Source organism: Carassius auratus, unplaced genomic scaffold (assembly GCF_003368295.1).
Source record: "Carassius auratus strain Wakin unplaced genomic scaffold, ASM336829v1 scaf_tig00021932, whole genome shotgun sequence".
Taxonomy (NCBI): Eukaryota; Metazoa; Chordata; class Actinopteri; order Cypriniformes; family Cyprinidae; genus Carassius; species Carassius auratus.
This window is the reverse complement of record NW_020525145.1, coordinates 1,482-29,360: the sequence shown is the minus strand read 5'-3', so window position 1 is coordinate 29,360 and position 27,879 is coordinate 1,482. Positions and strand designations below refer to the sequence as shown.

Below are 27,879 nucleotides of genomic sequence, written 5' to 3'. Positions count from 1 at the left end.
GGACATCGAAGCAGGAAGTGTTTGTCAAAAAATTATTTCGTGAAAACTGAATATTTGGACTTGAGGCTTTTTTTATAAGCTGTCAATTTGATTTTTAAATGATTTCAATGACAGGAAGTTGCATGTGTTGTGTTTTATGAATTGTGGATGGATTTAACAACTGAGAAATAAAGTTGAACAGAAATGATCATGAACTCTTAAAGATGATGATGAAAAGAAAAGGTAATACTGCATATAAAATGATATCTAAGTATGAACTAACTTGCGCAATACAGGAAATATTCTTACTCTACCCTAAATCAGTGAAAATGTTTGGTTCAGTTTACAGAAAAGTGTACGTCACACATCCTTTCATTATGATGCAACATAGTTTTCTCCTCAGATGAGTATTTAACATCTTTATTATTGTGGGGATTAGTGTCTAAGTGCTATACACACACCACACAGGGGGCGCTGTTGTTGTTGTTTCTGTGATTTTCAACATCATTACTCCATTACTGATTTATTATCAGAGTTGTGCTGCTGAAACTGTACTTCTTTCAGGCTTGGTGGACAGTAACGGAGTAGCTTAAACTCTATAGGCTACTAAGTTTAAATATAGCTAAGTATCTATACTTTACTGGAGTAGTTTTATTTTGAGTAACTTTTAATTTTACTTCACTGGATTCCAAAGCATAAAATCGTACTTTTAACTTCACTACATTTCATAAAACATATCGTTACTCCCCATCACGTATACTCCGAGACGCAGAAGCGGTGTCTGATTCATCATGAACGAACTGAGTCTTTTCAAAATATACTTTTAAATCGGATCGCAAATCGCACCAAACGATTCGTTTACGAATTAGAATGATCCGATTGCAGCCTAATGTGTGTCAACCGCTCACTGATTCAAATGAACCGTTTAGTGCGAGTCTCCAGAAGCAAGAACCGGGAGATCTTGTGAGCGCGCGTGCGTCTGATGTTGCTAAAGTGAGTTAATGTCGAAATTTAGGATTAATTATTGTAACTGAAAATCATATGTAGGTCAAAATTGTCAGTGGTTTGGGAGCGAAATCCGTTGTAAAGAGTGATCTATTTAAGCCCACTGAAATGCTCCAGTGCAAACTATGCAGAAACATCAATCGGCGTCTCTGTGTTTTAGGTAAAAAAAAATAAATAAAAAAAATTAACCATTAAACTATGCAGACACATCAATTTTAGGTAAATAAATAAATAAAATAAATAAACCTTAAAATAACACAGATTAAATACAATTACTCATGCACGTTCAAATTCCCCGCTGCCATAATGTTAAAGGTTTTATTAAAATGCTACCATTAATGTCCTATGTGACGTCTGTTTTTAAATTGTTAATCAACAGTAACATTATATTGTTTGGATTAACTAGACGAGTAGACAGACATGAATGTTTATTCATAACCGTACTGAAAATAAGTAAATATTGTTAGTTGATGCTAACTGTCTAGCTAACAAGCTTGCTGGTGCTAACTTGAGGTTTTTATAAATAATGTCCAAATATTTTTATTCAACCACCTATATATATATATATAGATAGATAGATAGATAGATAGATAGATAGATATATTACATCTAGGGACAAAAGAAAGGATGTGATGTACAGAACATGGTTACTACAGTAATTATCAAAGTGGGAAGAGATGCACCCCGTTTGGCCAGGGGTGTTTTTAAACCATAGACAAGATTTGAGAAGGAAAAAATCATTATGAAAATATAATTTTATTTTCCGTAAAATGTTCTTCCTAACTTCAGGCCTTATTATCATGTCATATAACTGTGATGCTCTGTAAAACAACTAACTTTAAAATACTTTGTTGTTACTGGTGAAGATCAGATGGTCATCTCTGTTTTCTCTCAGGTACATCTCAGTGTAAGCTTCACAGTGAACATTACTCTCATCAGTGTAGTCCATATCAACAACAAACATATATCTTTACTCCATATAGTGGTTATTTTGGAAAAAAATCCCAGGTATTTTGAGCAGTAGGATTATAAAAAATATGTGCTAATATAAAATTAAATTAAGTAGCCTATATAAAATTGCAAACATCTATCTTTCAGTACTTTTTTACTTAAGTACACAAAAAATCGAGTACTTTTGTACTTTCACTTGAGTAAAATTGAAAAAGGAGTATTTTACGCTTACTGGAGTAATATTTTACTATATGTATCTGTACTTTTACTCAAGTACTTGATTTGTGTACTTTGTCCGCCACTGCTTTCAGGATTCTTTTATGAATGAAATGTTAAAAAGAAGAGCATTTATTTATTATTAAATAGAAGTCTTTTCTAACAATAAACACTAGAGTTCAAAAGTTTATTACTCTTTTAGGATCTATTAAATTGATAAGAAGTGAAATCAAAGATTAATATTTTTAGAAGAGATTTATATTTTGAATAAACGCTGTTCTTTAAAAAAAATAATATTTGGCATCACAACTATTAATAATTCTAATAATAAATCATCATATTAGACTGATTTCTGAAGATCAGGTGTGTATTATTATTATTAAGATCCCATTTGAACAGCCTTTTCCTTTGGGAAATATAAAAAAATCAGCAAAAATGTAAAAAGAAGGCATGAATACTTAGCAAATGGTGATAAAGTTTGTTAATGAAACAATGTAATGATGATTTAATGTAAAAAATTAAAAGATAAATTAAAATTTGATCACACTTAGGATTATTTTATAAAAAATAAAGAATGTTACCCTAATTAATTATTTAATTGAAAAAAAAAAAAATCTGTTTACCATAATGTGAAAAAATAGTGATGCATGGTATTTAAGTTGTATTTAAAATGTCTTTAATTTAAGGATTTTTTTTTTTTAACAAATGTTATGTATTAAAGCATGATCTAATGAGTATTGAGAATTACAAAAAAAACAGGCCTTTTAAAATGCAAAACAGGGTAAAACATGAAGAGATTAAGATTTAGCATCACTAAGATTATTTTCTTCAAAAATAAACATTAATTAGCTTTACCATGATGTCAAAAATAGTGATGTTTTATATTTCAACTGTAAATGTAATGCTCTTACATAAATTATTATTATTTTAGGATAAAAGGATATTTAAATATGTCTTCCAAATTAAAAATTAAATTAAATTTAAATTTACAATTCACTTAAAAATTAGTTTTCTGTTGCAAAGCAGAAGTGTCATAAAACCAAAATCTGCTTTTGTTCAACATGACAGGGAAAAAGCTGTGAGCATTACTTTACTTTTGTCACAAGCCAAAAGAGACTCTATATCTACAAATATTAAAATATGTATATCTCATAAAAAATGTTTGCAAAAAAATCTGAAAAAGGTTTTAAAGCGTTTGCAGAGTTTCACTGTCTCACCAAAGATTAGACTTGTTTTTTTGGCATATGTGTTCTGGGTCAGATGTGCCTGTGCTCGGTGTGTGTCAGACCTGCTGGATGTAAACAGGCATGTCCCAGCGCAGGGGGGACCCGGGCCGGTCTTTTGGGGGAAACATCACCTCATGCTGGGCATGCTAATCGCCGCAGACAGCCGCTCTCTTTGTCCCCTCGACACAGAGCCAAAGGGCACATGTAATCAAATTTGCAGTTTCATTGGCCTCGCTGGTAGCATGCAGGCCGGCGGACGATGAATATGTAATGTGTGTTAACACTCGGGTTATGGATCAAGAAATGATCTTGTGACTAATCAGACGAACAACACACATCAATGCGGTTATAACAGTGTGACGGACCGCTCAAATCCCTCACACTAGACCAGTGATGCAGATGTGTTTAACATCGGGAGAATTTAATGCATTCAATTACAAAATAAGAGCCTTGAAAACTCAGACATGTTTACTGATGAAACATCTTACTAAAATACATGATAATTGCAAATGATGTACGTGTGTGTGTGTGTTGTAGTCTGCGTGGTTTTCCCAAACAGGCAGAATTAGTCCTTGATGAAGTGGAGTCACTCAAACATTAGTTGATGTGATCTTTGTCAAGAGCGAGAGAGTGTAAAGAGCCTGTGGTTGAGAGAGCAGCTGTGAAAGGTCTCTCTCCTCTTTCAGGCCGAGGTCGTCCCTAAATGGATCCGTCCTCTGGGCTCTTCACACACTGAATGGAGACCCAGGCTCTGAATCAAAGAGACACCCGGGGCCCATAATGCATCTGAGCGGCTGGAACAAGAGGAAGTCAATCAGGCCGGTTTGATTCACGCTTTGGATGCCATTTTCTCCGATCATAAACACGTGAAACTGTAAAGACATTCAACTCCAGAATTCTGACAACAGTTCAATCATGAAATCTGCTTCATTACTTAATACTGGTTCAAATGTGACTTACTTCAGTCATATTCCTAATAGCAGTCAATCACATCTGATTAAAAAAATCCTTTTTTAACCAGTTTTTTTTTTAAATGAACTGTCCAAATGAACCGATTCACTAAAATGAATCAAATATTATTGAAGAGTTTGTTTGAGTATCATCACAATACACTATAAACACACACACACACATATACTGTATATATAACTTACTAATATATATTATATATAGTATATTATTTATTGTATATTATAAAATATTTTTTCAAGGCGTCTGTTGTCATCTGTTATATTTATGTGGAAAACTTTAAAATTAATTTTTTTATATATATATATTTTCTAAATAGTCTAATGGTTTCTATATCATATTCATTTGTAGAAAATATTTTTTTAAATTATAATTTATTTAATATTTTTAGAGTAATGATGCTGAAAATGCAGCTGTGCATCACAGAAATAAATGACACTTTAACAGAGTAAAACTCACAATCTTCCTGATATTAACATCAGTGATGCAGATGTGGTTTAATTACAAAATAAGAGCCTTGAAAACTCCGAGATGTTAACTGATGAAACATAAATAAAAATAATGATAATTGCAAATGATGTATGTGTGTGTTATAGTCTGCATGGTTTTCCGTTTTACACAGATGACAGCTATTTGAAAGAATAATATTTCACAGCTTTTAATGTCTTTGCAACCTTGGTGAAAAAGCATTAAAAAATGCTGTAAGTAGTGTAAAGTAGTGATGTGGTATTTGTCTCACCATTATTTGTTTTATTATTTATAAGAAAAAAAGCTAACCTACCAAATATGAATGCCTAAACACAATAATATAGTAGAAACATTTATTATTTACAGCACACAACAAAAAACTACGAAAAACAGACATAAATACACTTGCATCTTTTACAAAGTACATCTGAATAGAAAATAATATTCTTTACAATTCTGTAATCTCTATGTACAACAGTCGGAGTGCATCTCAAGAGCTGTGTGTGTGTCACTGTGTCGTAATCATCTCAGCACTTGTGGTGTTTCCATTTGCGCGCGGCCGCGGTGATGTGCAGGTCCTTCTTCAGCCACGGGAACAGACTGGACAGCTGGATGGAGCCGGAGGCGCGCATCGTGCCCGTGATCAGGTAGAGCTGCGCGCGGCCGGGGCGCACCAGCGGGAGCGCGCAGCGGAGGTTGATGAGCAGCCAGCGCTGGATGAGGCTCACGGTGTCGTACGGGAGCAGCGGACCGCGCCGGATCAGCTCCACCGGGCCTTCCACCGTCAGCTCCGGGTCTGCGGAGGGCAGGCGGCGTCGCGAGATCTTGGCTTTGACGGCTACAGAGAGAAAACACGGTGAGCAAACGTGTCCCAGAAGTCACTAAACCCCATCTGGAAAATAATGTGCACAGACAATAATAATCGCGTACCGAAGTCGGTGAGGCAGAGCGCGTCCAGCACGGTTTTGAGAGACGGGGCTTCCTCCACAGACGGACAGCTCTGACACACGGGCTGAGGGAAATCTGTGCACACGAGAACATGCACCGTTAAATCAACGCATTCACGGGATTTATGAACGACTGAAAGCTGAATGCATTTAGCTTCCGAGTTTTATTAGGATTGCACAATCTAAATATTGAGAAATTCCCCATTGGAGTTGAACAGATGAAGTCCTTAGCTATGCATGCAACCAATGACAAAACAATTGTTTTGATGTAATGAATCTGTTTTCACCTTTGGAGAAGGCGCTGATGTGTTTGGGCAGGGGCGTCAGACACGTGTCGTCCTGCGCGGGGAATCGGTCACAGTCCAGGGCTTCGGGCCAGGCGTGTCCATGACAGGCCAACACAGGAGCACAGCTCTCCCTCACAGCGATGCACACGCTCCGACACGGCTGGATGAACCTGCGGACGCACACACACCTGAGCTCAGAGAGAGTCCTCCGCACAATCTGACTCTGCTGCATTGTTAACACACGTACCTGTCGAGGCAGACGGGGGCGACGAGCGAGCAGACGAAGGCCCGGGCCTGTGGGTGACAGCCGGTGTGGAGCAGCGTCCTCCAGTCGTCCGAGCGAGGAACCGCTTCCTCCAGACTGCTGTGGCCCAGCAGGTTCGGCAGACGCATCTCTGAGTACGGCACGTCCTGGCAGACGCTCATCTGCGGCGGGACGGGGACGCAGCGTGTGGTCTGGCCCAGGTCGAAGGCCCCGGCGGGGGTCAGCAGAGCGGCCAGGAGCAGCAGGTGAGACAGATGCATGATCCTGACTGAGGTGAGGAGCTGAGAGATGCAGGAGCTGAGCCGGCTCAGGGTTTATATACAGGCGGACAGATGTTATCAACGACACATTAGTGGGACGCAGACAGTGACGAGCGGGAGATAACGGGCCCAGACGGGGGGAGCGAGGGGGGACATTAAATAAACTATCAAAGAGATCTATACACTTAAGCTGCTGACGGCCACAAACCCACCCGACTTCATTTCACAGGACACTTCTAGCTGTCTTTATGCATCCAGATCACTTCACGTGATCAAACTGAACAGTGAACAGCAGTCAAGATGTGGGCTGAGATCTGCTGCAACTTCATCAGAAACACTCTCTGGAGACATTTTTGGTGCATGATTCATTTAAACATTTAGATGATAAAACTGAACAGTAAACTGTAATTTCAGTCAAGATGTTGGTTGAGATCTGTTGCAACTGCATGCAGTTTTGTCAAAAACACCCTTTGAAGTATTTGTGCAAACACAAACACATTTTTTTTAGTGCATGGTTATTTTACATGCTTATATAATAATAGATGATAAAACTGAACAGTAAATTGTAATATCAGTCAAGATGTTTGTAGAAATCTGCTGAAATTTCATCAAAAACACCTTTTAACTATTTGTGCAAACATGGTTTTTGTGTCATTTTTGGTGCATGATTAATTTAAACATTTAGATGATAAAACTGAACATAATATCATAAAATCTGCTGCAGTTTCCTGCAGTTTAGTCAAAACCACTGCCTAAAATATGTATACATTTTAAAACATTTATAGTGCATCATATTTTTTGGTTATTTGTTATAAAACTGAATTATAAATAATAATATTAGTCAATATGTTGGTTGAAATCTTCTGCAAAACGCTCTCTAAAATATTTGTGCAGACTGTTTTTGTGACATGTTTTTTGCACAAATATTTATACATTCAGATCACTTTAGATGCTAAAACTAAATATTAAATAAAAACAAAATATTTGTGCAAACATACTTTTTAAGAAATGTTTTCAGTACACGATCCATTTATATGTTGAAATTATTAAACTGACCAATAAATAAATAATAATAATAATGGCAGTTAATATGTTTCTTGTCTTCCTGTATTATGTCATATTTTAGTGCATGATTTATACATTCAGATTATTTCTGATGACAAAACTGAATGATTAATAATGATAATATCAGTTAAAACTTCAGATGTTGCACTTGCACATAATTTAATCAAAACTAAAGTGTGCAAACACAATCTTGTTTATAGTAAATGATTTGTTGATACTTTCAGATCATTACATGTGAAAAAACTGAACTGAATAAATAATTATAATAGCATTTAAAGTGTTGATTTATTTTATATATATATATATATATATATATATATATATATATATATATATATATATATATATATAAATATTATTAATTTTTTTTTTTTTTTTTTTTTTTTTTTTTTGTGCAATAATAATTGTGAATTTTTTCAATCAAGATACAGGCTGAATACAACATCAAGTCAATTCAAAAACAATTTTGTTTAATAATTTTTTTGTGATATACTCTGAAGTACATTAACATACTCAAATCATTTCATAATAATGCAACACCATATAAAACCGCACTTGCACTCTTAATTAACATCTACGCTAAACTAAAATACTTGTTTTTGTCTGTCTGTCATTTGGCTTCAGTTATCAGTATTTTCAAGTGCAGTTTTTTAAAGGTTTTAATGCATCACTCTTCTAACAGTGTCAGTGTTTGATAATGACGTGGTTCCACTGACGTCTGATGCAGAGATGTATTTTCCTGTGATGTGCAGCTCAAACAGTGTAAATGCATCATAGCGTCCACATGCACGGATGATTTGTGTTGCAGTGAGCTGAACGTCTGGTCTGTGTGGAGACAGGCGTCTCTGACAGGTCACTGAGAGCGAGAGAGTCTGCAGTCGACCTGTGCTGCGGTGCACCTTTGATCTGACTCGACAGGAGGCTTTCATATTCAAATCCTCCCGCTCGTGCTGCAGATGTCCCTCTAATGTCTCAGACGCTCTTCACTTCTCTGGATTATCTCACATTAGTGCTCGGACATTTGCATTTACAGCCCTTGACTTCTGCAGTCTGACTCTCAGTCTGTGGCTCGGGCCACTTCTGTATTTGGAGGCTTTTTCTAACATGCATTCCTTCAAGTGTAATAAAGTGCATGCTTGTGGCATCAATCCCAGTGTGCACGCGCTGTAATATCATGGTTTGGTAAATAGAATACACTTTTAATCATTTCATCATGAGAATTAGAACTAGAAATAACAATATTTCTGGTTTGGGTAAATCTTTATTACTTGTCCTGCCTCAGAAATGACAGTTTCAGACTCTCTGAATGTGTTTTATTGGTTGTGGAAATTAATTTTTAAATGAATCGAGTGTTATAGCTTTATACGTGCACTATGCATTTCTCCTTCTAGCACTTTTTGGTCAAATATCCATTTCGAAATTACATTTAAATAAACATTTAAACTTTTTATTTTAGCCGTTTCAGTGTTTCTGATAAGAGAAAATAAGTTCCACTTTATTTCTGTGTCTATTTCAGTAGTTTTTATTATTTCTACAGTCTCCAGGATTTTTTATTCATAGTTGAAATTGTAAAAGAAGACATCTGCACAATAAAGTCATAGTTCCTGCTCTTTTTGACCAATTATTCATTTCAAAATATCATTTTAATGAATGAAAAAAAAAAACATGAATAACTTGACTATATTAGACTGGAGAATAACTAGGGAAAAATCTAATTCACTATATTTCCTTTACTTTAAATATTTTACTAATTTTTATTAGTGTTTTTTAGTTTTTTTTGGTCTCATGATATCAGCGCTCTTGCATTTTTGACCAATCATTCATTACAAATAATAGTTTTATTTAACTTTATTTTTGATCCATTTAATACCTTTTTTTAAACAATTTCAATATTTAAGAGGCAAGAATGACTAGAAATAACTATCTTTCTCTGACTTCTAAACATTTTATAAATTTTTATGACTTTTCCAGTCCCACAAATGTCTAATTCTATGCGTAATTGAAATAAAAAATAAAATGACATGGGACGATTTGAAACAGGGTTTTTCTGACCATGCATGCATTTTTAAAACTCCCTTTACAATACTAGAATAGTGCATAGTTAAAGATGATTGAAATGTTGTATATTTATCCAGATTTGTCCCTAAATGCATCATGCACTAGAGGTGTACACGAGTGATTGGATCAAACCCGGCTCACAGAACTTCATTTACATGCTCAGAAGAGCAGAAGTGTTTCCAGACAGTGAATGTGAAGGTCTGGAGCCCCTGAGATGAGAAGTCAGTCTGGACTGTCTTTATGACTGAAGACGGTCTTCATCTGAAGTCCCTTTACTGCCCTGGACAGACGGCAGCTACTGAGGGCCCTAACTGGCCCATTACAGACACAGACCCATTTAGGAGAACAATGGGATACTTCAGCCCTCTCTCCGCTGATGAGCCCCCGCTGAGTGTTATTCTTTCTAACGTCTCTTTCTCCTGTGTTTGGATTGTTAATATGTGAGCGCTAACGGACTGGCTGAGCTCCAGCTGAAGACTGCGTCTGCTTCTTGTGTCTGGATCAGGAGCTCAATCTCTGGAGGATGCAGTTTTGTCAAACAAATGTCTCGTCTGTCAGTCAGTGTTCAGTAAAGTGCTGGATTCGCTTTGCTTTTCACTTTTCACTCTAATTTTAGTTTTTTATTTCTGTTTTGCTTTATTTTTTATCTCAGCATGTTGTTGTCAGTAGTTGGCAAGGCAACATTTCGTCATTTTCAAAGTTTTTAAACTAATATTTCTGTTTTTTTTTCAATTTTATTTTTAATGTCAGTTGATGTTTTTTTTTCTCAACTGAAAGCAGTTTATTAAATTTTAGGTTAACACTAATATACTATTATAGATTTAATATTGAAATCTTTTTGGTAATATTTTGAATAATGATCATTTCTGTTTTCACTAGTTTTACTGAGTTTGTTGTGGGTTTTTAATTATTTTTTTAAATTGTTTTTAATATATATATATATATATATATATATATATATAGCTTTAATTTATTTTCAGTTTTAGTAATGTATAAGCCAATTAGATTTTTCAATTGAATAAGTTTAGGTTTCATTTAAATGTTTAATTTTTTTATTGTTGAATTTACTGATTTCAGTTTTTTTTTATTCAATTAATATTTTTAGGTTTAGTTATATATATTCAAATATAGGGTTTTAAATCTTCTGTTTTCACTTTAACTTTAGTTAATTTTGTTGTGTTATATGTCTAAAGTTTTTATAAGTGTTTGTTTATTTAGTTCTAACTATTTCAGTACTTACATTTAAACTAAATTAAAATAGAAATATTGCTTTGCCAAATACTTTTAAAAAAATGTATTAGTTTTTTTAAATGCTTTATTTCAAACATATCTGTATTTTCAATACTTTTAATATAGAAAAGTACAATACTGTGCTCTGTATACATGGTATATGTGATAATATGCTGTTCTGAATGCCATGCTAATCTCTAGTGTGTGTGTGTGTGTGTGTGTGTGTGTGTGTGTGTGTGTGTGTGTGTATGTGTGTGTGATGAACCCCGTCTCTCCTTCATCAGACCATAATTCACATCAAACACAGACAGATCATAAACAGCCTAAATCTGAAATACTTCTATCTTCTTTAAGAAACACTATGCCGGGATGCTTAAGGATGGGGTGCACATTCAAATTATAAAACACCATTTATATATGCAGGTCTTAAAAATCACATTCATTCAAATTATAACTTTAATAAACAAGACTTGAGAAGAGATTCTGAGATATTTTGTGGGACATTGACAGAAAACACTAAATATTTTGGCATTTAAAACTATTTTCATGGTTTGAAGACCATATAAAGAGGAAATCCTTCAGATTTATTGCTGTACATATATATATATATATATATATGTGTGTGTGTGTGTCTTGTTTTGAATATAAAATTGGTAAAAATACTGTATAAGCATAAATATAAAATAAGAGAACATTTTACTGCCAGCAGGGGGCAGTGTAGAGATGTTTTTGTGTTGTTGTATTGTGTCTCACCAGCAGAGGGCGGTAGAGACCGACCGTTGTGTTTTATTACCGTGTGTCACCAGCAGATGGCAGTGTAGAGTTATTAACGCTAGAGGTCAGTGCTGTGTGTTTCTATTCTGTGTCACCAGCAGAGGGCAGTGTAGAATTATTATGCTGAAATTCATACTCAGTTTGGAGATTTAAAGCTTCATCGGCATGTTTAAATGATTTACACTGCCGATGCATTAATAAACATCTCATATCAGCGAGTAATTAATCAGGTTATGCTCCATATTGATGCTATTTCTGTATATGTTCTGTGTAATTTCCACAACTTCAAAAACTCCACTTCAGTCCCTCACATTCTCATTCCTTCCAGAAATTAATGAATTAAAGCATGACGCTACTCTGACTGGGCTCTATTTCTATACAATAGAATACACGTGTTTCTACAGTCCTCTGTGTGATGTCAGTAGATACTGTAAGAATACCATGATACACTCTGGTACTGTTTTCTTAGCACTTATTTTAAATTAGGTTAATGATAATTACTACCTCAAACCCAAATCCCAGCAGTAACCTTTGGACATTTTTAGATTTTAATGATTTTTTTTTAAACCGTGTTCCTCCCAAATGTTCCCACAGTTTAGGTGATTTCAGCTTTTATTATTTATTTTTTACTGATACCATAAAGTATTAACACATTTTTTGTTTACATGCAGTAGGCCACCGAAGTCTCAAACTTGAGTGGATTGATGTAAATAAATACGTGAAAATATGACTTCAAAGAAAATACATTTTTATTTACACTGAGGAATATCTAAACCCAAGAAAATATTGGCTAGTAATAATATAATAATAGTAAAAAAAAAAAAAAAAAAAAAAAAAAAAAAAAAACACTGTTAACTGTGTTTCTGATTCAGTTTTGTTCGATTCTAATCAAACACGGTGTTTTCTCTGAAGTGTAGCCAGGGTTCAGCCTCGAGCGCGCTCCCGTGCGCGTGCGCATGCGCAGTCTCCGCCTGCAGCTCGGTCCGTAGCGGCTGCTGTGCTGTTTCTGTCTGCCGCACCGAGAATCTCCGTGTTTTTCCGCTGCGTTCTCGCCCGCCTCCGTTTATGCGTCGGACCCCGAGCCCCGGGCCCGTGCTGCTCGGTCCGTACTCCCGGTGAAAGGCTCGTCTGAACTCGGCTCCGGGCGTTATGCGCTCAGATGAGGCCTACATGCTGAAGCTGTCCTCCTCTTCCTCTTCCTCATCCTCCTCCTCCCATGCATGAATCTCACCGTGATGGCTGATGATCAACAACAACAGCCCGGTGCTCCCGGAGCGTCGCTGCAGAGCCCCGAGGCGACGGCACTGCAGTACAACAAGATCAAGAACTCAATCTGGTGAGAGATCCGATCGCACAAACACTCCTGCACATCTCCTAAACACACATTTCACACATGAGAGAGAGAGACGAGCACCTGGCGTGCATATGACGGCTTGCGCTCGGATCGGGATGGGTCTGATTCCATTGCATGCGATGTTTGATTGTTTACATTAGGATGTCAGATGATAGCAGGCCTGTATTTCAGTGCATGGGTTGTTGTGTGTTGTGTTTTTTTGCATGGCATATTATCTGGCTTCAGTGCATGTGGTTATGGCTGTTTTATGATTGCGTTAGCATGTCTGATTTCGTTGCATGGTACATCTGATTTCAAATGCATCTGATACGTGATGTCATTGGATGCGACAGTTTCAAAGTCCGTTCCTGTTTCCATTGCATTTGGATGCATCAATTTATTACATGGATTTTCTGTTATTGCATTGGATGTTTGCTTTAGAAATAATATCTGGTTTCAGTGCATGGGGATGTCTGATTTCATTCCAGTGATTGTATGATTTCTTAGCATGGCATATCTGGTTTCAGTGCATGTGATTATGTCTAGTTTATAATTGCATTAGACTGTTGGATTTTATTGCATGGATTTTCTAATGTCACCCAATGGGTGTCTGATTTCAAATAATCTTTTCATTCAGAGTTCAAGTATTATTATTATTTTTTCTAAAAATGATTTCATTGCATGCCTTGTTTGATTGTTTACATAGGAGGTCTGGTGTCAAATGGACTTCAGGCCTGTTTTTTAGAGCATGGGTCATGTGTGGATTTTTCTTTTTTTCTTTGTTTACGTTATGTATGATTTATAATTTAATTTCTGCAATACGATGCCTGATTTTCTAGCATGGATTTTTTTTTGTGTGTGTGTGCACAGGATGTATTTGCAAAGGATGTCTGATTTCATTCCATGGCATGCATGTAATGATTTCAATGCATTTGAATGTCTGATTTCAGTTGCAATGGAGGTGTAAATTCATTGCATGGGGGTGATGTCTGATTTGATCTCATGGATTTTCTGATTTCATTATTGAACAAAATGCATTTAAAATCTGACATGTCATGCAATGACACCGTAAATCAGTTAGATCAAATAAGATATCATCTCCATGAATTAAAATCATACATCCAAATGCAATGAAATCAGACATCTCATGCAGTGACATCAGAATGTCTTAGCAATTAAAACAGATGTCTTAATGCAATTAGAAATCAGACTTAATCATATAGGATTAGACATAAGATATGCCATGCAAAGGCATCAGACATCCTACATGCAATGACATCAGAAAACCAATGAGACAAAATCAGACAACGTCCCTGTGCAATAAAATCAGGCATCATATCCAAGCAATAGAATCATTGCAATAAATTTAAGCAGACATGCATGCATTGTTTGCATTTTAAATCAGATATGCCATGCATTGACAATTCATATCTAATTTGAGTGCATATGATTATGTCTGATTTCTAATTGCTTTGATTATATGATGTCTGATTTTATTGCATGGATTTCTGCCGTCATTCCGTGACTTATCTTTTTTTTCAAATGCAAGAAATATCTGATCTCAGTACATGATGTGACTGTCGAAGTCTGATTCTAATTTCATGACATTCAGATGTCTGATTTGAGGTGCAATGGATGCATGATTTCATTGCTTGAATGTTATGATTTCAGTTGCACAGGGATGAAGTCTAACTGCCTTGCATGAATGTTTGACATCTGAAGTCCACTTACACCTTATTTCCTATAAAAATCAGACATGAAAATGATTTTAGATGCACTTAATGTCCATAAAAGCTTAATTTCTCCAAAAACAACAAAAGTGTTAGTGACTCGACCTTTGACACCGTCATTAAGAATGTCATTAAGTCGGTGCTTTTTCTACAAATTCTTTTATCTTAAACAAGCGTAACCACCTCCAAGAAATGCCCTGCCTGTTATCAGGAAACTAACCGCATGTCTTCCCCCCACTGTATTCATACTTGAAGCACAACTGCTCTAATAATAGTTTTTTCTTGTTTTACAGCAAATCTGTACAATCAAAAGTGGAGAGTATATTGGTAAGTCTCTCATGTTATTAATTATGGACATTTAGGCAGTGTGCCTCCATTCTTTGTATATATTGTATAGATAATTTGGACTATAAATTAGGGATGGGCGATATCTTATCATTTTTGACATACTGGTAAAATTCTACACGATAATATTTAGTCTTTCCACGATAATATTGATAAAACCTAGTCGTTGACTCAGTTCAGTGTGGGAACGTGCAGAATAAATGTGCTACAGTAGTACAGTTCTGCATGTGTATGAGCCTGTTTACAAACCTGCTGTCCAACAAAGATATTTATTGAGATTCTTTTTATCCCAATTAACTAAATAGCAAAATCGATTGTTTGAAATAACTTCTATTTGTATTATACACAGTGATAAAGGCTATGTCAATTAGCATTGCATTTAAAATATTCTGTGTGCTTAAAAAGTACCCAAGATTGCTTAAAGATCACAGATTAACCATATATTTTGTGCAATCATGTTTATTGTCTTCAGGTTTCATCAGTTAAAATGTATCTAACTACAGCGATAACAGGATACCTTTTGTCTATGTTAGGGATTTCCTGTAGTGTCATCAAGTCTATTACTTCTGCGATGCATGTGGAGTTTCTGCGCTAGAGCGCCCCCTGGCTTCCAGTATGAATTAAACAGTCAATACTACATTACATGTGTACTAGGGCTGCACAGTTATGACAAAAATCTAAATTGTCAATTATTCCCATTAAATTGTAATTGCAACTATTAATTTCGATTGTCACAATTAACATTGAATGATGTTTATACCATTGTTTAATGCAACTGCAAGCTGAAAACACTAACTGAAAAACTTTTTGTACTAATCTATGGTATTAAGCCTCAAATGTCAACTATACATCAGATTGGTTTCTTCTTTAAATTATAAAGAAGTTAAAATATGAATGGTATTGTTATGCACGCATGATTATCCATGATTGTGATCATGATTAGAAATTTGATTGATTGTACAGCCCTAGTGTAATACTCAGTAATGCTCAAAGCACCCTATTTTAGTTAAAAATAAGAAAGGTAATATTTTTCTCTAAAGACACGTTTAGTGAATGTCTTCATTTTAAAACAATTCGGATTGTGTAAAGAATATGTTAGTGATATTCATTACTGTCTGATGGTGGGATTTATTTTTAGTTCCAGCAGTTGTGTGTGTGTCATCTGAAGGCTGCTTACTTTCATCAAAACAGTGCTTTCTACAGCATTTGTCATCCTAGAGTTATCGTGTCATAGTGCCCTACTGTTCCTGTATAGTCATTTATTATGAAATAATTGATATGATGTAGTTGTCATAGTTCTTCCTTAGTATTTCACTCGAAAATTGCTTGTAACATTCATAAATTATTATGAATATGCTGCAAGTAACACATTGAATTAAATGTCAAATATAAATGTAGAAAGACTGAAAAATGTCAAATGTACTCCACTAATCTGTTTTATTTACATCTTTGTGAGATCGTTTTTGTGGTGCATCTTAATGCAAATTCTTTAATATTAACATGTTTTCAACAAAGTACTGACATGTTTTCGACATTTAAAATGTAAAAGTACTGACATGTTTTCACATTTAAAATGTAAAAGTACTGACATGGTTTCGACATTTAAAATGTAAAAGTACTGACATGGTTTCGACATAATGTAAAAGTACTGACATGGTTTCGACATAATGTAAAAGTACTGACATGGTTTCGACATTTAAAATGTAAAAGTACTGACATGGTTTCGACATAATGTAAAAGTACTGACATGGTTTCGACATTTAAAATGTAAAAGTACTGACATGTTTTCGACATAATGTAAAAGTACTGACATGGTTTCGACATTTAAAATGTAAAAGTACTGACATGTTTTCGACATTTAAAATGTAAAAGTACTGACATGTTTTCACATTTAAAATGTAAAAGTACTGACATGGTTTCGACATTTAAAATGTAAAAGTACTGACATGGTTTCGACATAATGTAAAAGTACTGACATGGTTTCGACATAATGTAAAAGTACTGACATGGTTTCGACATTTAAAATGTAAAAGTACTGACATGGTTTCGACATAATGTAAAAGTACTGACATGGTTTCGACATTTAAAATGTAAAAGTACTGACATGTTTTCGACATAATGTAAAAGTACTGACATGGTTTCGACATTTAAAATGTAAAAGTACTGACATGTTTTCGACATAATGTAAAAGTACTGACATGGTTTCGACATTTAAAATGTAAAAGTACTGACATGGTTTCGACATTTAGAAAGTAATGACAAAGTATTAAAGTTTTTTTATGACTTTGAAATACTAGCTTTTTTTTTTTTACAATTTTAAGTACTAACATGTTTTTAACATTTTAAAGTACCAACATGTTTTCAACAAACTATTAAATTTTTTTAACATCTTAACATTAATAACTTTTTAAATATATTTTTAAATGTACTTTTGGACATACTGGATGATTCAACTAAAAATACTCTCTTGACTATATTTAATATGTATGACATTATTTTTGCATTAAAAGTTGAAAGGGTTAATATTTAAAGAAAAAACAACAAAAAAGCACTAGTGTAACAATATGTAGTAATTTTATAAATGCCATTATGTAGAATACTTTTATTTGTGTGTTTAACATTTTTGCTACGTTTTGTTTAATTACTTAAGCCACAAGAACAGCTAAACTGATTTACAGAAATCAATTGAACTCAGCAGGTTTACCTTATTAACTTGTATATTTGTAATATTCATAAATATTTGCTATATCACCTAGCTTACCTGTACCGTGGTAATTCTGTGAATTACCTTGAATGATCACATACATGTCATAGTATTTGTGTATTGTAATCATTCAGTACCACAGTTTATATTCAAGTACGGTGTTATTAGCATAAACCGTACAATGGCAGTAACACCACAGTATTTTTTGTAAGATTGTTCAAGAGTTAATACTCAAAACAGTTCAGCAAAATACATGTAATTTAGCTTCTTGTAAGGCTTTAAATGAAGGAGTCATTCGTTGCAGCTGTTTTTGCACAAGTTTAAACTGATTATAGCTTTTATAGCCAGTTATAGCTTTTGTGGGATCATGTAAAGCAGACATATATAAATGTGTGCCATGACTCCAGTAACAAAAAGTTGTATCCACGGAGGCCGTGACCAGGAAGATGAAAATAGGAGCACTTGTGGTGGCAGCAGGGTCCCAGCAATCATTTACCTTCCATGTGCAAGAGCCTTAAGCTGCAGTCACACTAGATTTAAGACAAAAGAATGATTGCAGATACTTAAGCCAATCATTGGTGTAACAGGATATGATGTCACACTTCTGCTTTGAATTTCAAAACATTTCAAACCATGACTGAATGAATGCTTATATTCTTAAAAATGCAGTTTATAAATATATATATATATATAATTTTTTTTTATTTTTATTGAATATTAATGGACCAACACAGTTATTACAAATATATATTTAGAAGTACAAGTGTTTAGTAAAGTACTAGGTTATAGTAGTTTTTGTGTCTATTTAGTGTTTAAAATTTAATAAAAACAGTTATTGTAGGAAAATAAAGTTTGTGGTTGTTTGTTATCAGATGTAAGTGATCCTTATAGAGACATCTGAGTTGTGATGTTTATATGTATGTAATAGAATATGTAATAGAATGGAATTCCAGAATGGAATGGAAATTACATGATTGGAATTAGCTGGAGTGGAATTGAATGGATTTGAATAGACTGGAATATAACAGAATGGAATGGAGTTGAATTGAATAGATTGAAATTTAGTAGATTAGAATGAAATGGAATGCAGTTGTATAAGAATGGAATTAAATGGATTGAAATAGAATGGATTAAATAAACTGTAAAGGAATGAAATTGTCTAGATTGGAATAGAATATAATGATTGGAGTAGAATTGAGTGGGATTGTATAGAATGGAATGGATTTGAATAGAGTTAAATAGAATACAATGAAGGAGAATAGACTGGAATGGAATTGAATGCAGTTATATAGATTGAAATGGAATGGAATTGTATAGATTGGATTTTCTTTTCTTTTTTTTATACCATGGTTAAAGAGTGTTTGTTTGGGACACATGACGCAGAGCAGCATATTACTTTTATAAAATGCCTGGTATGGCAATATGATTGATAACACCAATGTTCACTTAGTAGCTAAATCATAATCAAAATAACTCTTTCACCAGTTAATTCGTACAACTAGCTGTTTGTAAAAGCAACACACAATCAACCTTTAAACACAACTCATCCAAGTTTAGAGTTGCATTATAAATGTGGAACAAAATACAGTATTGTGTGGTAGAATAGAATGTACAATATACAATATAACCACAGTCAAAAAGAGCATTTTGTGATTTGTTGTTCAGTGATTGGCCAGTAACACCTGTTGCTGCTGTACAGCCAATCAGACGCAAGATATCTATTCCATACATCATATTGCATTAGAATGATGCTTACAGTCATTACTGAAGGTGTTTAGTAACACAGAATAAGAACAGGGCTGTTTGCTTTGGATGGAAGGATTTGTGACGGCTACCTGGTACATTTAGGAAATAACAGTGAATTGTCTTTTATTTTTTATTTACTCTCATTGGCTGTCAAGTCTCACCCCATTCATGAGCGCTGGTTTCCCCTAGCAACAAAGAGGCGAATAGAATAGGACGAGGTGAGAGGAATTCATTCTCACCAGCCAATTAAACGCCCGTGCTGAAACGACGTGTTGCCAGTGTGTCAGCATTGACATGCATGTTTACTGTCAGGGTTTACATGGCAACTGGCTAAGAGCAGGGCAGCATTGCAGGTTTGCTGCTGGTCATGTGAAGAGACACGCTGTGTACCGTGTGCCTGGCCGACTTGAGGAGCTCTGGCTCTCCCCGTACAATACACAACCTTGCGGAAATGGATGCAGGAGAAGACAGTGATGTCATGGGCCATGGAGTCTTGCAGGGGCCAAAAATCAAGGCCTTTAATAGAATTTTAGTGTGTGATATTGTGCATGATACGAATACATTTTTTTGTCATTTCCATCACAACCAAATATATAAACTTCTATTGGGGAAAAACTAAGGCTGAATGATCATGGGTAAAACTAATGACCAAAATAATTTTGCTTTATATTTCACATGATTGCACAAATTAAGAAAGTGTGAAGTTTATTTTATCTCTCTACGTTATAAAAACTTTAAACCTAAGCAGTGAAATTTATATCCATTAATTAAGGTTTTTCAGTTTTTGACAAACAAAACAGTCCATGGGTTTATAGCAAGTATCACAGATGATGCTTAAATAATCAAAAAGGAAAATTAAGATCATGATTAAAATATAATTATCTTGCAGCACTTAGGAAAACTCTTGTTTCCTAAAATGCTTGATGTGTCATTACATTTTTTTTAAATAAAAATAATATTTTTTAAACTTTAAAACTGCAAATTTGGCATACAAATAAAAAAAGAACAATTACTATAATAAATGAATGTTGCACATGCTAGGTTTTTGTTTTTTTAAAGTAAAAATAATGTCAATCTTGCCCTGAAATTAGTGTGACCATATCTGATTAATAAAACAACATTGTAACATGTTGAATTTTTATAAATCTAATGATTTAAACAAGTTGCCAACTTGCTAAAACAAGCAAAATATTTTTTTTCACCCCTCAAAATAAACTTTTATTGGAAAAAACATTTGTTCTAAAAAACATGGTGTGACTGAATCTTTGGGGGAAATATACATTTAGGTTATTCATAGAATTTGAACACAGATTTTAACACTGTATTTACATGTAATACTTGCATGTGACGTTTAACCTGCTGTGATTTTATAAAAAAAATAATAAACTTGTGTGAAATGTCCTTGTCTTATAATCCTTGCATTGTTCATTCACACAGCAAGATGTTGAGAAGTTTACAGATATTGAAAAGCTCTACCTCTACCTTAAGTTGCCTTCTGGTCCCAGTAGTGGCAATGACAAAAGGTACATATGATTTTTTTATCTACCTTTTTCCTTTCCATATCCCCCTCCTCTCCTTTTATGATTTCAACACCTCATGGACCATTTGTGATTCATGTGCTTTGCAATATCAAATACACTCATAAGTCTGATAATTATGATTGATTCATGTTTACGTTCAGTGAAACATGCATATATGAAATGCATTTATGAAACAAGATCAAAGCATATGCAAGTATATATATATTTTTTGTAATGTTTAATTTTGCATTTGTTGTCAGCTTCAAATTAATTCATGATTCATTCAAGCTAATAATTTCACCATTAAAATATATTTTGTGTAAATTATGACATTGCAATACCAAGCTTCCTGTATTTTATCATTTGTTTCCCCTTATCTGTCCATCATGTCAACCCCTCTTTCCCAACATGATGTCCAATAGAACTGAAAATCAGAGGGGCTCTGCAAGTCCTGCGATATGGTACTACAACTTTAACTATATTAAAGGGAAAATAATTTTGAAGTAATATGTAACATGATATATTATATAGGACCAACATACGTACACACAGCTTTCTGCTGCTACCCCATCCCTGTTTCAAGCCTTTTCCCATCCCTCTGTTTTCCCAATAGTGACCAGAACTCCATGTCATCGAGCCGAACCCAACAGATGTATGCGTTCAACTGGATCCGAAATCACTTGGAAGAGCACCCGGAAACCTCACTGCCAAAACAAGAGGTGTACGATGAATACAAGTGAGTGGTTTAATGCTGTGATAATGGACGGTGTTTGTGTTCGCATGTACTCATCAGTTTCTCATGCTGTGTTTCAGGAGTTATTGCGACAATCTGGGCTACCATCCTTTAAGCGCAGCTGATTTTGGAAAGATCATGAAGAACGTTTTTCCGAACATGAAGGCACGCCGTTTGGGCATGAGGGGGAAATCAAAATATCCTTTTGCATGGAAAAAATCTGATATGTTTGTATAATGTAGAATGCAAAATGCAATACACAAAATTTGCATTTGAAACATTTTGTATGCATTGTTGTGCACCTTTACAATGCATTACGTACTGCTACAGCGGGCTGAGAAAAAAAGCATTTGTGCACATGCCGTCACTCCCTAACTTGGAGTTGCACAAATCAGGAGATGGGGTGAGTATCCTGTTCATGTCAAATCAAAAACAAGAGATTCATAACAGTTTATTTAATATGCCCCTTATTGCAACAACATTATGTGCAGATTTGATAACCAGATCCCCTCTTATCCCTCCTCTTCTTTAGTGTGAATTGTTGGAGTCGACTGGACAGTCTCCCAGTGCTGAGGATGAGATGCGTTCGGCAGCTTGCGGTCTGGTCTGCGAATGGGCTCAGAAGGTTTTGAGTCGCCAGTTTGACAGCGTGGAGGAACTGGCACGCTTTCTTCTCAACAGTCATTATATTGGCACTAAGTCTATGGCAGCTCTGACTGTTATGACTGGAACCCCAACAGGCAAGAAACCAAAAAATGCTTGCATACAAATCTAGATGATGCATGAGAATGTGGGTTTTAGCAGCTACTGGTTTACTTGTGTGGCATTCAAACTAAGTTCATTTATTGTTTCTGACTTCTAAACCAGGTATGAAAACCCCTACGCCTGCCTCTGCCTTTGTGCCAACTGGTGAAGCCAACTCATTCCAGCCCCAAGTGAAGACCCTCCCTTCGCCTTCTGTAGACGCCAAACAGCAGCTGCAGCGGAAGATCCAGAAGAAACAGCAGGAGCAGAAGCTCACCTCTCCTTTGCCCACTGATGCCCAGGCCAGAAGGGCAGAAGCGGGCACACCAGGACCTGGATCCAGCCTGACCTCTGGAAGTCCTGCACTACTGTCCCCTCAACCCACCATAGGCATCGTGGTCACTGCTGTTCCAAGTCCTATCACAGTAAGGAGATTTTGGTTGATAGCAGGGAATGCATGATTTGACATTTCTCAATGGACAAGTGGTTTAGATTGTGCTTTTGTTTGCAGGTCCAGAGAAGCAGGCAACTAATGACCTCTCCAAGTCCTGTTGGGGCGGCAGAGGGAAAAGTTGTACCTGTTAACTTCCAGGTTGTGACACAACCTGTTAAGCAGTCTCCAAAAACACCCCAAAATATCCCTGCCAGCCCAGTCGGTGACAGGTTGGCTAGACACCGATATGCTCAGATTTTACCTAAACCTTCTGCCACAAGCGCCATTGCCCTTCGCTCGCCCCCAACGCTCCTCATAACCAACAGTCCCATCAAGACGGTGATGCCCACACCCCACGTTAGCTCTGTAAATGTGGTCAAGATGACTGCAATTTCATTAGCGCCTAACAGTAGCAGTAGTAGTATTAGTACTCCTACCCCGTTGCGACCTGCTTCGGCGGGTGTCAGTAGCACAGCTTCTCTGGAAGAATCTAGCCAAACCCATCAAGCTCAGAATGGGGCATCTGTCATGTCTCTTCAGTCATCTGGGAAAGCTGGACGTACCTCCACAACCCTAACCCCATCAGTGTCCACTGTTACCAATGAGGTAAAAGTGACTTTTGAAGCTGTGAATGACAGTAAACTTAGCCACTGCTGTTGATAAACAAAGCACTGCTTCAGGGGCAAGTACAGGACTAAAGAACGAAAGAGCCACTAAATTCAGGGCTTCCAGTGAACCCTCTTTTTTTATTAAGGCGTCCCCGGTGCCTGAGAGAGTGGCAAGGGCCAAGAGTGACTCTACAACCCCTTCAAATACAATCATGGGGGCTCTTGCCCCGAGCAGCAATAACAACAACGATCAACCAGAAAGAACTTTGTATTTAACTGTTACTAGCCAGAATGTAGACGCCGAATTGTCATCCATTTGTGCTGTGGCAACAGCAAGCACTTCTTCTAAAGATGCTGGCCTCGGTCCAAAAAGCCCTCGAAAACGCTCTGCATCTGTTTTGGAAACCCATGCAATTCCAGTTAAAAGAGTATTCATTTCCCAGCAACCTTTGGATGTTAGCAGCAATACCAAGCCTGGTATTGTAATAGCAGCTAAGAAGATACAGAGACCTGGCACCTCAGGAAGACCAGAGAGTGCTCCATGCAAAGTTACACTAAAACCGAGTAGCTCTTTTCCGACTCAAATCTTGGCTCTTTCTGACACCCCCATTGGAGCCCTGGACACTTCTCAGACTGTTAATCCTCAGAGCTCTTCACAAATCGAGAATGAAGTTGCCAATATTAGCCCGAATGAAACAGCTTCTGGTAATAGCACAACTTTAATGCAGCAAATCCCAAGTCACCAACAAATCAGCAGTGATGTTTCTCAGGAGGTATCTGCTGTAAGTGAGCTGAAGAGTTCCCTGCAAGACTACTCGCAACAGATGCAAGTAGAACACAAGCAGATTGCAGCTAATCCGTTACCGTTGATGGCCCAGGCAACTGAGACCAACAGTCAGCTCACTCTTCAGCAGGACATTGTTGATTTTGCAAGAGCCCAAGCAAGCATGGACTATTTTCCCCTTCAATGATGATGATATGACCCAGGACAGTATTGTAGAAGAGCTTGTACAGATGGAGGAACAGATGAAGCTGAATAGCAGCTTGCAATCCTACCTGAGTTGTGTTGAATATCCCTACAAGGTCAATCCACAGTTGGCCAAGGAACAATCCTGTCGCCCCATCAAACAAGTACACAGTTCTATCATTCCTCCCATAGTAGCGCAACTCCAATCCACACGCCAACTCCGACACCCACACCGACACCAACACCTACTCCAACTCCTACCTCTGAGATGCTACCAGGGGGGCATAGCTTCACCAGAGAAAGCCCTTGTTCTCGAATGGCTCCTGTTACCCCAGTGGATAGCATCTTAGGTGGGCGCCATACACCCATTAGTACTCCACTGTCAAACTGCAGCAGCAGTGTTCCTCCGAGTCCCATCGAATGCCGCAACCCCTTTGCGTTCACACCTATAAACTCTAGTATAACTGGATATCACGATGGTAGCGTTGTGTCCAGCAGTCCAGTGAAACCCATGCAAAGGCCAATGGCCACCCACCCAGATAAAGCCAAGCTGGAGTGGATCAACAACAGGTACAACAGCACCGCAGGGTCTCCTGTTATATCCACCAGCTCCACCATTGGCATCCTGCCCAGTTACCAGGATCTGGTCGAGGACCATTTCCGTAAACCACACGCTTTTGCCATCCCAGGTCAATCTCTCCAGTGTCAGTCAAGGCATCAGGACGGAAACTTGGGAAGGTTAACAACCGTTTCTCCAGTGCAACAAGGACAGCAAACTACCCTTAGTAGCAAGCAAGAAGTTTTGCGGTCCCAGCTCCATTGGACAGCAAGGGGACAGGAAGCACATCTGCATCTGCGGGGGGAACCTTCAGATGTCGCAGCGTTAGCCCGGCAGTTCGCCAGCGTAACCTTAGTGGCACCACTGCTCAAACAGTTACCACCCCAAGGTCTGTTGTTTCTCCCTTTAATTGCCCCCTGACATCTGAGGTCCTGAACATTTTGTCCAACAACCAGTCTGTTGTCAGTGCCAGCAGCTTAGCCCAGAGGAGCCAATCAGTTCCACTGAACATCATGATGCAGTCTGAGCTGCTGCCCGTCAGTCACCAGGCGCAGCAAAGCAATAGTGCCAAGATCACCACTGTGCTCCTTAGCAAGATGGACACAGATGGAGATGATACAGTGCGAGGGCTAGGTGTAAATAACCTGCCCGCCAATTACACCGCACGGATGAACTTAACCCAAATCCTGGAGACAACACAAGGCTTCTCCGGAGGCCCCAACTCTCAGAACCAGCAGCTGCCTCTGGACTCAAGCCCTTCGCCCTTTGACTTCCAGAAGACGGGTTACCTCATAAGCACGGGGGAGGAGCAAGTCACCTCTCCAGTGGTGACAGTCAAGGCACAATCGGGCTCTGGACTTCAGCAGCCGGAAGAAGCAGCTTCAGCTCCAGATCCGCAATTGGAGCTGCAAAACCAACAGCTACAACTCCAGAATCAACAGCTGCAACTTCCAGCTCAGCAGTTACAACTCCAAGACCAACAGCTGCAACTGCAGAACCACAGTTGCAACTCCAGGACCAACAAATGCAGTTGCAGGACCAACAGCCGTTACGGGATGACCCAGATCTTAGCCAGCAGCACTTGTTGCCCCAAACTTCGCAGCAGGTTGTGGATCAGGAGCAGCAAGAGCAGCTAGACTTCAACACTACCGTCAAGGATCTCTTGGGGGAGGACAGCCTCAACCCCAGTTCGCAACTTGTTGGACAAGTAGCATCAGAACTCAGTGCTGTCGCCTCTGAGTTTTCCAGTGATATCCGGTTGACTCTGACCTTTCAAATAGCATTAACGACCTGAACACTTTGGACCCCAACTTGCTGTTTGACCCCAGTCAGCAGCAGGACCAATATGAAGACGCCACACTGGAAGAACTAAAGAACGATCCTCTGTTTCAGCAGATTTGCAGCGATACTGTGAATTCTGCTGGTTTCGATTGGCTGGAGAATAAAGACCAGCCAACTGTGGAAATGTTGGGATAATATTATTTCCTGTTCCTTTACTGTTGATGTTGTCGTCGTTTATATTTATGGTTTCTGTTCCACGTGTTTTTTTTGTATCGCGACGTGTTGTGTATCCCTTATGTACAAAACTATTGAATGATGTATCTGTGCAGCAAAAATCTGGACGCATTGGACTGTCCAGTTTTAAAGTGCCAGCCTGAGGTAAATCTCCTACAGGCATGTGCTATATCTGAATTTTTTTACAGTTGTTTTGTTTGTATTCTTGTTGTGTGATTTCCATGGATCATTCCAGTCATTTCTCCACATTAAGAAGTCATTTATAGTGGACGGTCAGATATTTCCTCTGGTTCCTGCTGGTAGTAAAGTACATTCAGTATAACTGATAAATCACATGGTGCACAAGCATATCCCTCTTTTCTATATTTTCCTTCCTCTAAAACAATAGTAGATATTGAGAACCTGCATGCACAATTTGCTCTTGTATTTCAACCAAAATGCAATATTCCAAAGTGACGAATTGTTGACTTTGGGGAAACACCCTTTCTAGACAGTTGTCTAAGCATCCCATGATGTGGCTTTGTGAGTTGAATAGGAGACCAAAAGATTGCAAAAGAGTGCTCCCAAGCACCGTAAGTACAGCAGAGGTTAAATAACATCTACATATCTTAAATCAGTCAGTTCAGTGAACTGCAAAGGTCTTAGGGTGCTACATGGTGCTGACTTAAAGAATTGCATTTACTGTACATTTCATCAGCCGTCATTTGTTTTTGTCAAAGTGATTTTACACATTTTTGGGGAAAAAGGTATTTAAGGCCATAATACTTGTACTGTTAAATCGAAACTGTTGGGGAAAGGATTAGACTTTTGGTTTGTTTCATTCCAGAAAAATGGGAAAGATAAGACTCGTCTGCCTTATTTCAAGAGTCTAAGGCCTTATTCCATCTCATTAAAGGCTTCTGAATTCAATAATTTCTTAAAAGAACGACCTTGGTGCATTGTCGTGAATTAGCAGTTCTCCATGTTCAGATGGTTGCTAGCCATTTCGTAGGCTTTTTAGCACATCATTTCAAACTGGTAGTGATGATGGTATGGTGAGGGCTAGATATTCTTACCAACTCGAGATCAGCAGGCAAACCTGTGTAGTTTCTCCAGCCTTAACTCCATACCAAAGAGCAGCTGAGGAAGAACAAGAGATTGCGATCCGATGAGGTTTCCATCTTCAATCGCCTGTCGTCTAAAAAGGGATCTTGACTGTTTTCACATTTGTGTATATTATGTATATGGCGGATGTATAGATGG

The 27,879-nt window shown here is 37.1% G+C and overlaps 1 protein-coding gene and 1 pseudogene across 1 annotated transcript; one reads left to right on the top strand and one right to left on the bottom strand.

The window, feature by feature from the left end:
• Positions 1 to 5,153: 5,153 nt before the first annotated feature.
• Positions 5,154 to 6,816, bottom strand: LOC113077190 (secreted frizzled-related protein 2-like). The gene is made up of 4 exons (XM_026249646.1): positions 6,296 to 6,816; positions 6,049 to 6,218; positions 5,745 to 5,837; positions 5,154 to 5,652 (listed from the first exon to the last, which is right to left on the bottom strand). The coding sequence occupies exons 1-4, from the start codon at positions 6,571 to 6,573 to the stop codon at positions 5,342 to 5,344; spliced, it is 852 nt and encodes a 283-aa protein (XP_026105431.1). The 5' UTR covers positions 6,574 to 6,816; the 3' UTR covers positions 5,154 to 5,341.
• Positions 6,817 to 12,542: 5,726 nt separating this feature from the next.
• On the top strand, positions 12,543 to 26,834 carry LOC113077189 (DNA-binding protein RFX7-like; annotated as a pseudogene).
• Positions 26,835 to 27,879: the final 1,045 nt, after the last annotated feature.

What these genes read in the sequence shown, in the direction of transcription:
- LOC113077190 (XM_026249646.1), bottom strand. Translation starts at nt 6,573, where the DNA reads ATGCATCTGTCTCACCTGCTGCTCCTGGCCGCTCTGCTGACCCCCGCC. An exon ending in GCCCCCGTCTGCCTCGACAG is followed by an intron (nt 6,219 to 6,295) that starts GTACGTGTGTTA and finishes GTGCGTCCGCAG; the next exon opens with GTTCATCCAGCCGTGTCGGA. An exon ending in CATCAGCGCCTTCTCCAAAG is followed by an intron (nt 5,838 to 6,048) that starts GTGAAAACAGAT and finishes TCGTGTGCACAG; the next exon opens with ATTTCCCTCAGCCCGTGTGT.